The 15590-nt window shown below is 47.7% G+C and overlaps 1 protein-coding gene across 2 annotated transcripts in view; it reads left to right on the top strand.

Annotated features, from left to right (window-relative positions):
• SLC38A9 (solute carrier family 38 member 9) overlaps positions 1-15590 on the top strand; it is a 115285-nt gene that overhangs the window by 73164 nt on the left and 26531 nt on the right. For both annotated transcript variants that reach the window (XM_040339458.1, XM_040339465.1), the window contains 2 exons: positions 197-304; positions 8139-8245. In XM_040339458.1, the coding sequence (XP_040195392.1) occupies positions 197-304; positions 8139-8245 (215 nt within the window). The remainder of the gene's footprint in view (positions 1-196; positions 305-8138; positions 8246-15590) is intronic.

The raw sequence follows: 15590 nt of genomic DNA, 5'->3' as shown, positions 1-15590 counted from the left end.
CTTCAGTATATTTTTAGATGGTGGTCATGGAGCTTCCTGAGTATACATGCAGAGACTGTACACTGCACATGAATCCAGAACCCCAGTGCTGTACAGCCATAATACTGACCACTAAAACAATGTGCTAGGACAAAAATCAGCATGTTATTGTATGTGTTCTAATGCAATTATATAACCTGAGTTATTTCTATTATAGGCACTGCGTCTGTACTATACTTGGTATCCCTAGTTACATATAAAGCTGCTCGTATTGGATTCCACTTTCATTTTAAGTGGGATGAACTACAAGAATATTTTGTTCCTGGTAAGATTGTAAAATCTATGTAATATGGTTGAATACCTGGCTTATAATCATTTGCATCTGTGTGTGTGCTGCAATTAGTTGTCTGAATTATATATACCGTATTTTCCGGCGTATAAGACGACTTTCTGGATGCAAAAAAATGCATCCAAAGTCGGGGGTCATTTTATACGCCGGTGACAGTCTCCGTGCTGCTGCGGGCGTCCATGATTTGAAAGCCGCGCCTTCTTCTCAACGTGTCCTGTGATAGGCGGAACACATCTTCCCAGCAGCGCCTCTGTTCTGTGTTCCGCCTATCACGGATGCCTTCTCATCCTCGGACGAGAGGACATCCGTGATAGGCGGAACACAGAACAGAGGCGCTGCTGGGAAGATTTGTGTTCCGCCTATCACAGGACAGTCTGAGAAGAAGGCGCGGCTTTCAAATCATGGACGCTCGCAGCAGACGGAGACTGTCACCAGCCTGGAAGCCAGAACCTGCAAAACGTGAGTGATGGCACAGGGGGGGCAAGTGATGGCACAGGGGGGGCAAGTGATGGCACAGTGGGGGGCAAGTGATGGCACAGTGGGGGGCAAGTGATGGCACAGTGGGGGGCAAGTGATGGCACAGTGGGGGGCAAGTGATGGCACAGTGGGGGGCAAGTGATGGCACAGTGGGGGGCAAGTGATGGCACAGTGGGGGGCAAGTGATGGCACAGTGGGGGCAAGTGATGGCACAGTGGGGGCATGTAATGTAATGGCACAGTGGGGGCATGTAATGTAATGGCACAGTGGGGGCATGTAATGTAATGGCACAGTGGGGGCATGTAATGTAATGGCACAGTGAGATTTGAAAAAAGCCTGTTTCTGTCAGCGGTTGTTTCTGTCAGCGGTTGTTCCGGCTACCCCATAGCTTCCAAAAAGACTAGTAGGAAGGGGGTAGTCTTATACGGCTAGTATATCCGAAAACCAAATTTTTTTCTGGAGAATTATGGGGTCGTCTTATACTCCCAGTCGTCTTATACGCCGGCAAATACGGTAGTAGGAGGAAGCCAGTGGCAGCTGGTGCTCGATAATTCTGGGGGAGGTGTCAAACCAACGCCCCACCCCCCCCTTCGCGTGTGTGAGACAGACAGTTCCCTTACCTGCACGCGATGACTCCAATCTCCCCTCCTCCTCCCTCCCCTGTCCTAGCCGGGGAGTGCTGGATGGCATCCATATCACAGTGGCGGCTGGTGGGTGGGTCGGTCTCCTTCGGAAGTGCTCTTCTATCTCCTCCTCCTGGGCATCCAATTAAGATCACCTGACATTGTGGCCAATCGGGAAACGGGTCGCACGACCCGATTCCTGATTTGCAGGGAGGAGGTTTAGTGTTAAAAAAGCGAATATTCATTCACTATTGTCACACAACAGGCTGGGCTCGGAGCGCAGTGCTCTGCCCCCCTAGACCACCATTTTTTTCAAAAAAAAAATGTAAACTCTTTATTGGTTTTAAATAGATTTACAAAAACAGAGCCTCTGGGCATTCCCCGGCTTGAAAAGTACCACGTGGATCGGTACCTAACAACAGGTTATCTGTCTAAACAGTGTTGTTAGCGACAGAAAAAAAAAAAACACAACAAAACTTTATTGCTCAGCCACTCCATTTGGAGAAATTATGAAAGGAGAATGTTCTACTCGTCCTCAATAGGGGTGAGGTTTCCCGAAAGGGGAGAACTTTGGTACTAGGCCTAGAATACCAGGGGTTCAACTATATGGGTGTCAGGAGGGTCTTAGCAGGTGTTAGCATGGAGGAGGTAGTTAAAGTGTATCAGTTAAACCGACTATTCTTGAGCAGCATTAGTGGAGGCGAAGTTGAGCCATAATTTCCACACTTTGTCGAATTTGGTAATGCATTCACGGGAGTCATATGTGGCTTTGTATAATGGTATTGAAGAATTGACCAAGGCTTTCCAAGAGTTCAGAGAGGGTGCATCTGATTGTTTCCATTTTAGTAACATTGCTTTACGGGCATAAAAGAGCAGAAGTCCTATGAGGGTCATATTTGCTGTGCGGTGCGCTAAAGAGCCCACCAGGCCCTGCAAGCAGACTGGTACAGTCTGCGGGATTGGGATTGTTAACAACGAGGCTATAAGTTGCGTCACCTCTACCCAGAAAGAGTGCACTTTGGGACAGGACCACAACATATGACAGAAACCAGCCTCTAGATTACTAGACCACCATCTTTTAATCACATGCTTCAAACAATCCCCCCCCACCCCACTGGAATCCATGCGTTCGGCATCCCTTTATGTAGATGAGGGGGCCGGACGCATGGATAGGGGGGGCAGGGCCTGGGCGCCTCTTATGGACGATCCTGGATAATATAGATTCTTGTAGTCCCCCCATTCCGGCCATCGAGCGTGAGCAGGACTTAGCTACTCGCTGGGTTGGCCACGACATACCCCATTGCTCCAGGGGTGGCCAGTGAGCTTATTCCTCCGGGGCTCACATATGACCAGGCTGCTACCTGTCTGTGTCACAATGGGCCGTGGCTGGCAGCTACTCCGTACTGTTCGGAAGTGGGTCTGTCAGGAACGCACCAGCAGTCATCGCAGGGACAGGTAAGTACTATTCCTCCTGTCTTGACAGGATGGAACAGCTGAGTTTTCCTAGGGGGGGTCTTGTGTCCTCCCCCCCCTTCCTCTCCTCCCGTTCCTTCCCTCCTCTACCATGCTGTGACTGACCTGAGGGGTTGTTTTTCCTATCCTGGCTGGGGGCTGCGGGGTGTTCTGGGCCCGCTCTTTGTGTGGGTGGTCTGCCATGGGGGGTCCTCTGCTCGGGGGCCACTATGTTTTTCTGGCCTTCTCGTCCACCTCGGTGTCCTCTGTGCCATTTTTCTTTAAATCGGCACCATTTTCTTGTAGCCGTGCTGCTGCTATTGAATTGCGGCTGGCGGCCATTTTCTTGTAGCCGCACTGTGACGCAGGCAGTTACAGCAGGTGGCCATTTTCTAGAAGCTCACACTCTTTTTCCTGAGGCAGCCGGCGGCCATCTTGGTGTGGTTTTTTAACAGGTTTTGGCCTCTAGTGCTGGGGGGACTTTCTAACGGCGCGAACAGCGCAGTTTTACCTCAGAGACACTCAGACACACACACACAGTGAGAGCGGACCGCAGCGCTGTGCAGCTTTCTTGTCAGGGTGGCGAGTCCCCTGGGATACCCTTTTGGTCAGTACAGCAAGGAGGGGGGCTTTTTTTTTTTTTTGTGCGCTTGTACCTTGACATTAGTCCCTGAGGGCTGTCTGGTGAGCGGGTCAGCATGGCATCAGAAGCTGGCGCTTCTTCCTCCAACATTCCAGTGGTGACAACCAGTGCCCCTGCACCTGCGTTCCCTGTGGACACTTGGTCGGCAGTCCTGGAATCATTTGTTGCCAGGGTGGAAGCGGTGTATGGGCGAAAGGGGGGGGGAAAAACGCCCCTCCCCCACCATCTCCTGGGGATAGCTCTGACTCTGACTTGGGCCCGGCTGCAGCCCAGGGCCCTGTTTCTGAGTTATCAGGACCAGGACGAGGACCTTTCGGACAGTGAGGAGGACTCCAGGTCCGGGTCAGCGCAAGACAAGGCACTTGTTGGAGCTCTTATCACCGCAGTGCGGGACACTCTTAAGCTAGAGGATACTGCCGGGACATCTGCTGAGGGGTCGTCCCTTTTGGGTCCCACAACCAGGCCCGCACTGCTAAAGTGTTTCCTTATGTGACCTTTTTTGATAAGTTCATAGACAAGGAATGGGAACGACCGCAGAGGACCTTTGCGGTCTCTAAGCGTATGGCGGTCCATTACCCCTTTGAGGAGAGCCTTTTAAAAAAGTGGGCATCTCCCCCCGGTTGGGAGATTGAACAAAGCAACCCCTGCATTTAAGGACCCTGCTGACAGGAGGTCCGAAGCGGTAGGTCGGTCCATTTTCTCTATGCTGGGTTCAGCTTTGCGGCCTATTTTGGCTATGGCACTCGTGTCACAGACACTTACTGAATGGGCAAGACTATTGCACCAGGAGTTGGAAGAGCATCATTCTCCTCCAGGCTGCGTGGAACTGGCTGACCAGTTAGTGCATGGCCTCAAGTATGTCTGCGATGCAGCTCTGGATGCAGCTCCCTTGATCTCCAGAGCCTCAGTATCTGCGATGGTTCTGCGACGCCTGATTTTGCTTAAGGTCTGGTCTGCAGACCAGACTTCCAAAAAGGCTCTGGCAAATTTGCCTTTTTGGGGCAGGAGGCTATTTAGTGCCTCCCTGGACGACATCATAAAGGAGGGTAAGCGTACGCTCCGCCCCCAGTCAAGAAAGGGAAAAGGACCACGCCGCAGGCCGGGACCCTCTTTTTCCGCGCAAAAGCGGTATTTTCGTCAGTCAGGTCCCACAGGTAGGCGTCCTCAGACCGACAAAGGGCCTGCTGGGGGACAAAAACATCCCTGGGTTCGCAAGCCAAACAAGCCTGCGAACAAATCTGCGACAGCATGAAGGTTTGCCCCGCCCAACTCTCGGGTGGGGGGACGTCTGCACCAGTTTGCAGCTCGTGAAGTGGTTTCATCAGGGTACAAGATAGTTTTTCTCATCCACCAAACAGATTCTTTCCCTCAAACCTTCCTCTCCTTCCGGCTCGGCGGGACGCCCTATTTGGGGCAGTGCAAGACTTGTTAAGCAGAGGGGTAATCATACCTGTGCCACTGAGGGAAAGGTTTCAGGGTTTCTACTCGAATCTGTTTGTGGTCCCGAAGAAGGACGGAGTCAGTCCAATCCTGGATCTCAAGGCTCTCAATGCCTTTGGAAGGGTTCGGAAGTTCAGGATGGAATCAGTTCGCTCTGTGGTCGCTGCACTCCATCTGGGGGATTTTCTGGTGTCCTTGGACATCAAGGACACATACTTGCATGTCCCCATATATGTCGGGCATCAGAGGTTCCTCCGCTTTGCGGTCGGGGAAGACCACTATCAATTTGCGGTTCTTCCTTTTGGCCTGGCATCAGCTCCAAGGGTTTTTACCAAGGTGCTTGCCCCGATTTTAGCCTTGCTGAGACAGCGAGATATCGCTATTGTGGGCTACTTGGATTATCTGCTTCAAGCTCAGATTTAGAGGAGAATGTGGTGATTGCCAGTCAGTCCCTCCAAAAATTGGCTGGGTGCTGAACTTCCAGAAGTCTGTTGGTACCGACTCAGCGCTTGAAGTATCTGGGTCTTTTTCTAGACTCCTCAGAGGCGAGAGTTTTTCTACCTTTGGAAAAATTGCAGACTCTTCAGACGGCGGTGAAGCTGTTGACGTCCCGCAGATAGTTGTCGCTGCACTTTTGCATGCGAGTCCTGGGTCTCATGGTAGCCTGTTTCGAGGCAGTACCATTTGCTCAATTCCACACTCGAGTCTTGCAGAAGGAGATTCTGTCCAAACGGGACAATTCTCCGTTGTCCCTAGATTGTCAAATCCGGGTGAGCCCACTAGTCAGGACTTCCCTGGTTTCTTAATGCCGGGAAGTCGTTCTTTCCCTTTCACTGAACGGTGATCATGACGGACGCAAGCCTGACCGGTTGGGGGGAGTCTGGGGTATTCAGTCGACACAGGGTCGCTGGACACAGGAAGAATCTTGCCTGCCGATCAATGTTCTGGAACTCCGAGCGATCGGGCTGTGCCTCTCCACATGGTCGCGGAGCCTACAGGGGCGTCCAGTCAGGATCCAGTCGGACAACGCCACGACGGTGGCATATGTCAAACATCAGGAAGGAACAAGAAGCTCGGCTGCAGCGTCGGAGGTCGCTCACATTTTGAGGTGGGCAGAACGGAGCGTGCTGGCTCTATCGGCCATATACATTCCGGGTATAGAAAACTGGCAAGCGTATTACCTAAGTCGCCAGACACTGGACCAAGGAGAATGGTCACTACACCCGGATGTGTTCCGCCTCCTTTGCCTAAGATGGGGCGAGCCAGACGTGGATCTCCTGGCTTCTCGACTCAATCGGAAGGTGTTGAGGTTCGTGGCCAGGTCAAAAGATCCTTAGGCGGACGCGACAGATGCGTTGGTGGCCCCATGGGGACAGTATCGACTGATATATGCATTTCCCCCACTGAAACTGCTTCCTCGTCTGCTCCACAGAGCAGAATCCGAGGGGATCCCAATAATCCTAATTGCCCCAGATTGGCCTTGGCGTCCTTGGTACGCCAACCTAGTATGCCTGGTGGCGAATGCTCCTTGGTGACTGCCAATGCGGGAGGACCTTCTCTCGCAAGTTACCATTCTTCATCCTGCTTTACAGTCGCTGGCTTTAATGGCATGGCATGCTGAGAGACCAGGGCCTGTCTGATTTGGTTATTTCCACCATGCTGAGGGCACGGAAGTTATCTTCTGGGAAGATTTACCATCGCACATGGAAGGCCTACATCTCTGTGTGAAGAGATGGGGTGGCATTCACGTACAAATTCTGTTTCTAGGATCCTGCTGTTTTTACAGTGAGGAGTGGATCAGAAGCTTGCCTTAGGCACCATTAAGGGGCATACTTCAGCTTTGGCTGTTTTCTTTCAACGACCCTTGGCGTCCCACTCACTGGTGAGTACGTTTGTTCAAGGGGTTCGACATGTGGCTCCTCCAGTTCGACCACCACTACCTCCGTGGGATTTGAACCTGGTGCTCTCTGTGCTTCAGAGACCTCCATTTGAGAACATCAGAGAAATTCCTTTCTTGACGCTCTCACAGAAAGTTGCCTTTCTAGTAGCCATTTTGTCTGTCAGACGGATTTCTGAGTTGGCGGCCTTGTCTTGTAAGTCCCCCTACTTGGTCCTCCGCCCACAGCCTTCCTTTCTTCCAAAGGTAGTTTTGGCCTTTCATCTGAATGAGTACATTTTACTTCCATCCTTGTGTTCTTGGCCGTCACATCCCAAGGAGGCTGCGTTACATTCCTTAGACGTACGTGCTCTGCGGGTGTATCTGTCTGCTACGGCTCCGTTTCGGAGGTCAGACTCACTGTTTTTTATCGGTGTCTGGTCCAAAGAAAGGCCTGGCGGTCTCGTCTGCCACCATTTCTCGGTGGATCAGACAGATCGTGATTCATGCTTACGCCCTGAAGGGGCGGAGACCTCCTTTTTCTGTCACGGCGCATTCGACCAGGGCAATTGGTGCTTCCTGGGCTTTCCGACATCAAGCGTCTGTCTCACAGGTGTGTAAGGCGACAACCTGGTCATCCATTCACACTTTCATCAAGTTTTACAAGGTTGATGTTAGTGCATCTTCGGATGCCTGCTTCGGCCAGAAGTTTTGCAGGCAGCAGTTTAAGAGTTGAGGAGCTCTAGTGTGCTGGGGTGAAGTTTGGTTTTTGATTGCTGTTCCCACCCCTCGTTTCTGACACTGCTTGGGGACGTCCCAACAGTCAAGAGTCAAAGGAAGCTGTGTCCGTCCATGGACGAAAGAGAAAATAGGATTTTTGTACTCACCGTAAAATCCTTTTCTCTGAAGTCCATGACGGACACAGCACCCACTCCTTTTACGGTAAGTACAAAAATCCAAATTTTTTCTACAATTTCTCTGGAGTCATGTCATATTATCGGTTATAATAGCATTAGTGCATGAAGTAGTTTTTTAATTATTCCTATCCATATGATGTGTCTGGTCTTGTACATGGCTTCTTAAGAACTCCTTGTGTATTGCTGATCTCTCTCAGTTCTTATGAATTTTCCCTTTGACAATGTAATGCACTGAACCATGTCTTGTGTTCTGTTCTGCTGTATTTGTGGCAAAGTAAAATAAAGCACTCATATTTTGTGTGTATGTATGTAATATATATGAATTCCTATCCAAATTAATAGCTTTAAATCATAGCTGTTGCATTTTTTCCTTGTTCTTTAGAATTTAGATTATCGTTTCCTCAATTAACTGGAATCCTCACACTTGCTTTCTTCATTCACAACTGTGTCATCACGCTGCTAAAGAACAACAAAAACCCTGAAAATAATGTAAGTTCTCTCACCTCCTAAAGAAAGTAAAAATAAGATGCGAATCACCAGAAACCAGTTACCAGACCAGAGTATTAGGCCCCTTTCACACCTGCGGACCGTATGTCCGCTTTTTCATCCATCCGTTTACTGATGAAAAAGGGACATACATTGATACCTATGAGATAGCGGGTGTCAGGGGATGAACATCCGCTGACACCCGATCTCATCAGTGTCCGCAATCCTCCGATTCTGCAAACGGAGGAAATTCCTATTTTTCCATCCGTCTGCAGAGCGGATCGGGTGAACACGGACAGACGGTCCGTGTTCATCCGATCCCCCCCCATAAGGGAAAGCGGAGTTCTGACAGGGCGGTCCCTGCACAGTGTGCAGGGACTGCCCTGTCATCTGCCGACTCAGCGGGGATCAACGAAGCGATCCCCGCTGAGCAAGCGGATACACATGTACGGATCCTTACGGGATTCATACATGTGATAGGGGCCTTAATCTAGACTAGAATATTGACATAAACTACTTGTTATGTTAATATTTCTGGTTGTGATTCTAAATAAAAGTTAATTCTGCAATTGCAAGAACAGATTCACAGGACGCAATCACTGGGCCAGATTCACAGTGGAGATACGACTGCGTATCTGCTGATACGCCGTCGTATCTCTGTTTCTATCTATGCGACTGATTCATAGAATCAGGTACGCATAGATAGCCAGAAGATCCGACAGGTGTAATTGTTTTACACTGTCGGACCTTAGGATGCAATACCGCGGCCGCCGCTAGGGGGAGTTCGCGTCATAAACCAGCGTCGGGTATGCAAATTAGGAGTTACGGCGATTCACGACGGATTTTCGCGTTCGCTACGTCGCCGCTAGTCTAGTTTCCTGTCGCAAAGTTAGTCGTCGTTTTAAGTGCCCTAACTTTAGTCAGCAAGCGTATTGCTGTCTAAAGTATGGCCGTCGTTCTCGCGTCGAAATTTAAAAATCAACGTCGTTTGCGTAAGCCGTCCGGGAATACGGAATTACGCTACACGTGTCGCCGTTCGAAAAAATGACGTCACGGCGCGCAATGCACGACGGGAGTTCGGAAACGGAGCATGCGCGGTAGGTCCGGCGTGGGAGCGCGCCTAATTTAAATGGCACACGCCCATTTAAATTGGCCCGCCTTGCGCCGGAGGCCGCCGGCGTAGGTTTTCATCGCAAGTGCTTGGTGAATCAGGCACTTGCGATTAAAATTGCGGCGGTGTAACGTATCTACGATACGTTACGCTGCTGCTCTTATATGTGAATCTGGCCCACTGTGTTTAAAATGTCCGTTCTGACAAAATGGATTATTATTTTATGCATAGATAAAAAAGGGGTGGTGTGAGATGTTTTTTAAATATGAACAAATAGAAATATGTTATTATAAGCTAGCGACTAGAACAATTGCAAAAGTAAAACCTTGAGAGGGGAGGGGGAGGTAGAGATAGAGAGAGCTTGTAGCAGAAGTTTTTTTTGTGTGCTAAGTGAAGGTTACAAATAGGGATGAGCGAACATCACCCCCCCCAGGGGACATGTATCGTTGCAAAAAAAGTTTTGAAAACTGCATTTTTTTCAGGAGCAGTGATTTTAATGATGCTTAAAGTGAAACAATAAAAGTAAAATATTCCTTTAAATTTCGTAGGGGGGGGGGGGGTGTATAGTATGCCTGTGAAGTAGCGCTTGTTTCCCGTGCTTGGAACTGTCCCTGCACAAAATGTCATTTCTGAAAGAATAAAAGTCATTTAAAACCACTCGTGGCTATAATGAATTGTCGGCTCCCGGCAATACAGAGAAAAGTCATTCATTAAAAAAAAAAAAAATGCGTGGGGGTCCCCCCCCAAATTGAAGGGTCTGGAATTGATATTCGGGGGAACTCCACGTCATTTTTTCTCTTTCGTTCATGGACGGGCACAGCCTTAAAGGAACACTAAAGGCAATTTTTTTTTTTTTTTTAAATAACAAACATGTTATACTTACCTCCACTGTGCAGCTCGTTTTGCAGAGTGTCCCCGAATCCGGTCTTCTGGGGTCCCTCGGCAGCATCAGAAGTTGCGTACATCCTGGGAAGGTGGGAAGAAAGGAGCATACCAGCACTGTCGGCCATATACATTCCGGGTGTGGAAAACTGGCAGGCGGACTACCTGAGTCGCCAGATGCTGTACCAAGGAGAATGGTCTCTGCACCCGGAGGTGTTTCAGCTCCTTTGCCAAACATGGGGCACGCCAGACGTAGATCTGGCGTCTCGACTCAATCAGGAGGTATTGAGGTTTGTGACCAGGTCAAAAGACCAATGGGCAGACGCGACAGATGCGTTAGTGGCGCCGTGGAGTCAGTACCGGCTAATCTATGTTTTCCCTCCTCTAAAGCTCCTTCCTCATCTGCTTCGCAGAGTGGAGGCAGAGGGGATTCCAATGATCCTAATTGCTCTGGATTAGCCTCGGCACGCCGATCTAGTGCGGCTAGTAGCAGACGTCCCTTGGCATCTACCACTGAGAGAGGACCTGCTGTCACAAGGTCCCATACTGCATTCTGCTTTACAGTCGCTGGCTTTAACGGCATGGCTATTGAAAGCCAGGTACTAAGAGACCGGGGCCTATCGAATTCTGTGATTCCTACCATGAGGAAGGCTAGGAAGTTGTCCTCTAGGAGGATTTACTATCGCACTTGGAAAGCTTACTTAGCCCTTTGCAAGGAAATGAAGTGGAATCCACAGACTTATTTGGTGTCCAGAGTCCTGCTGTTTTTACAGCGCGGGGTGGACCAAAAGCTTGCTTTAAGCACGCTTAAGGGGCAGATATCTTCCCTGGCTGTTTTTCTTTCAGCGACCCCTGGGGCCTAACTCTCTAGTGAGAACATTTGTACAGGGGGTTCGGCATGTGGCCCCTCCGGTCCGTCCTTCACTACCTCTGTGGGGATTTGAATAGCAGACATCCCTTGGCGTCTACCACTACGAGAGGACCTGCTTTCGCAAGGTCCCATAGGTCATCCTGCTTTACAGTCAATGGCTTTAACGGCATGGCCCCTAGGTGCCTCAGAAACCACTGTTTGAGAACATTAGGGAAGTTCCCTTGTTGACACTTTCTCAGAAAGTGGTCCTTTTGGTGGCTATGTCAGTTAAGACGGGTTCTGAGCTGGCAGCCTTGTCATGAAAGGCTCCCTATCTGATCTTCCACAAGGATAAAGTGGTTCTGCGTCCGCAGCCTTCTTTTCTTCCTAAGGTCATTTCGACCTTCCATCTCAGGGAAGACATTGTACTGCCATCCTTGTGTCCTCATCCGTCGAATCCTAAGGAGATGACGTGGCATTCCTTGGACGTTGTCCGAGCTCCGAGAGTATACTTGTCTGTTACTGCTCCGTTCCGGAGTTCAGAGTCACTGTTTGTTTCGGTGGCTGGTCCCAAGAAGGGTCCAGCGGTCTCATCGGCCACCATTTTGAGGTGGATCCGACAGATCCTGATCAGGCTTACGCCATAAATGGTCGGGCGCCTCCCTGTCACGATGCATTCGACCTGGGCAATGGTGCCTCTTGGGCTTTCTGACATCAAGTGTCTGTTTCCCAGTTGTGTAAGGCCGGCGACCTGGTCGCCCGGTCACACTTTCACTAAACTTTACAAGTTGATGTGAGTGCATCTTCGGATGCTTCTTCTGCCGCAAAGTTTTGCAGGCGGCTGTTTTAAAGTTACAACTCCTCAGTTGAGGAGCTCTGTTTTGTTTGGGGTGAAGTTTAATTGTATGCTGTTCCCACCCCTCATTTTGACACTGCTTTGGGACTTTGTCAAGATTAAGGCTGTGTCAGTCCATGAACGAAAGGGAAAATAGGATTTTATACTCACCGTAAAATCCTTTTCTCTGAGTTCATAGACGGACACAGCACCCACCCCTCTTTTTTTAAAGTTTGTACTGCTTGCTACGAACTGAACTGCTTAAAGGATCACTAAAGGGGAAAAAAAATTGCTGAAATGACTGTTTACAGGGTATAGAGACATAATAGTTAACTGATTCCTTTTAAAAACGATTACAAATAGATAACAATCAATCATATAATGTGCCTCTTAGATGCAAAAACGAAACTGAAACTAGTTTAGTCTTTGCATGTTATTTCATGCCTCTCTGCTGGACAGTGCCATAGAGAGTCATGGCTAGGAAAACGAAACAAAACTCTCCCATGACTTTTTTCATACGGAGCCAGACAACCAGGAAGTGTCCAGAACAGAGCAGTTTTACAGCAACATCCGAGCAAAAACGAGCAATGAGGACATGCAGCCAGGACTGCAGTAAGGTAAAGGAAGCTATTTAGCAAAAAAATAAAAATTCCTTTAGTGACCCTTTAATGCAGGCTAAAGGGGATATAGCCAGTAGGACCGCCCCCTGGGCGGGGCTGTTCAGCTTTGACGTTAACACTTTCTGCCTAGTCACTCCTAAAGGAAGGCTATTTCCCACTTTGTCAAGATTAAGGCTGTGTCCATCCATGAACTCAGAGAAAAGGATTTTACGGTGAGTATAAAATCCTATTTTTTTTTTATTTGACACAGGGTTCCCCATAATATCCATACCAGACCTGAAGGGCCTGGTAATTAAATTTGGGGGAACCCTATGCATTTTTTTTATTTTTATGAATGACTGTTCTCTGTATTGCCGGGAGCCGACAATTCACTAGCAAGTGGTTTTAAATGTTTTTTTTTCCTTCAGAAATCACACTTTGTGTAGGGACAGTTCTAAGCACGGGAAACAAACGCTGCTTTACAGGCATACTGTACACCCCCCTGTCCCCCCACCCCCGGTACGAAATTTAAAGGGATATTTCACTTTTATTGTTTCACTTTAAGCATTATTAAAATCACTGCTCCTGAAAAAACTGCAGTTTTTAAAACTTTTTTTTGCATTAATACATGTCCCCAGGGGCAGGACCCAGGTCCCCAAACACTTTGTATGACAATAACTTGCATATAAGCCATTAAAATTAGCACTTTAGATTTCTCCCATAGACTTGTACAGGGTAATCCGTGGCTTTTCGAATTTGCCGCGAACACCCCAAATTGTTCGCTGTTCAGCGAACGGGCGAACAGGCAATGTTCGAAACTAACTCGAAGCTCATCCCTAGTTACAAAACACATTTCAACATGGTGGAGTTTCTTGTGCTTAAATGAGCAATACAGTAAAAGTCCATGTCAGAGTGTACAATTTTATGATTTATATTTGTTACATTTGGCTTTACTTCTGTCAGGGGGGTCAAATATCACCTTAGATCTTCTCCACCTTTCAGCTTCCGAATTGAAATTGCATCACATTTCAGATGACCTCTAAACCTTGAAAATTAACTACTTTAGACCCAGGCCATAGTAAAAAGACGAATACAAACAATATACAATATGTATATAAATCACTGCGCTACCTTAAAAAACAAATAAATGGCAGCCAACACCACAGAATGAGATCAATTCTGCAGGCAAAAACATATAAAACAAAAAAAAGTGTAGCGCTAATTAAATGTGAAATGACCAAGAAATGAATCTCAGAAACGTAAATAGATAACACCATAAGTGCTCAAATGTCCATAAATATGAATCAAAATTCACTGGAATGGTTAAGTCCCATAAAAGATTCAGAAAAAAGTCCAACAATTTGTGATATAGAGTTGAAAATAAAAAGTGACGATGTGCCAAAACAATCCACCGCCGAGGTAATTTTGAGGCTTACCGGATTGCATAGACCCAAATAAGCGTATACTTAATGGGTCATGCAGGCTAAAAATAATGGTGTCCTGATTCCAGATATATCTTGAATAAGAGGCCGGAAGATGATATCCAGTACAATGGGATAAGTGATATACCAGAGGGAAGGATCATCCCAGTATCAGCCAATAATGATATAAGCTTGAGTCCACATTGGCATTAAAATAACTCGGCATGTATAGGAGAGATAAAAAGAGAAAAAAAAAAACGGAGATGCACATAGTGTAAAACTGTGGATAACTGGTTTACTTGGCAGCAAAAGAGTTTGAAGTTTACACTCACATTTCAGTAGAGTTAAATCAGGCATATAACGACGTAAGCAGTAAGGTCAGCGGGTCCCGACGCGTTTCGATCTCTAGATCGTCATCTGGGGTACTGCCTTACTGCACAAGAAACCCAAATATATAGGTGTGCACCCTCATACCTCAATATTGGCTCCAGGTGGAAATCGCATCCGTGCGGTATGGTTACTTCCGGGTATGTGTAGTAAAATGGCGTCGGCGTGCGCTCCAAGCCTCACAATGAAAGAGAGGGCCGGAACGCATAGCCAGACGTCAACACGTCAGGTGACCTGCTGTGTGATAGAACAGTCACCCGGCACGTAGCTAAGCAACCCGTACGGCGTGCGCTCCAATCCGCAATGCGGAAGTGAAACCAGAGCGCAGCGTCGGACGTCACACCAACGCACTGCTTGTCTCCATCCGCAAAGTTTAAACAACAGACGAGCGGATGGTCAGCAGCGAGAAACACCATTTAGAAACAAATCCATGTATGTCCATCATCAACATGGCAAAACCATGTACATAATTACATAGCATTACAATAAATGGGGCCAATATAAAAAATCTGTGTCAGTACCAGGCGGGACCGAAACAGGAGGTAATTGGGGCAGCATAAAAACGTATTTATATAAAAAATAGAAATAAAATTACTTTAATATAAAAACACTGTGGAGTATTTGTTCTAAAAACGGAGAACACACATACCCGGGAGGGTCAGTGTCCACCAACCATAAAGGGACATCTACCAATAAATATATATGATGATGCATATTATATGTTTAAATAAACAAAAATAAAAACACTCAGTCATATAAAAGAAACCTAAAAAGTCTGCTGAAATAAAACAGGGAAATGGATAAAAAAGAGGGGGGGAGGGGAGGAAACAATGAAAAAGACTACAGAGCCATCATTGAATATGGAGGTGCATTCCCAACAACACATTAAGATTGATTGATAAATGCGTTTATGTCCCACTCGACATTGAGGCCGTGTGGGGCACAGCATCGGTCACCTCCCCCAGTCAGTCCCCTCCCCCCACAGTAAGAATCACTCCCAGGATACACATTTAACCCCTTCCTCGCCCCCTAGTGCTAAACCCTTCCCTGCCAGTCACATTTATACAGTAATCAATGCATTTTTATAGCACTGTTCGCTGTATTAATGTGAATGGTCCCAAAAATGTGTCAAAAGTGTCCAATGTGTCCACCACAATATCGCAGTCCTGACAAAATTCGCAGATCGCCGTATTACTAGTAAAAAAAAAAAAAAAAAAAAAAAATCAGAATTTTATCCCCTATTTTGTAGCCACTATAACTTTT

The sequence above is a fragment of the Rana temporaria genome, chromosome 1 (genome assembly GCF_905171775.1).
Source record: "Rana temporaria chromosome 1, aRanTem1.1, whole genome shotgun sequence".
Taxonomy (NCBI): Eukaryota; Metazoa; Chordata; class Amphibia; order Anura; family Ranidae; genus Rana; species Rana temporaria.
The sequence above is the reverse complement of the archived record's forward strand: the minus strand, read 5'-3'. Positions and strand labels throughout refer to the sequence as shown.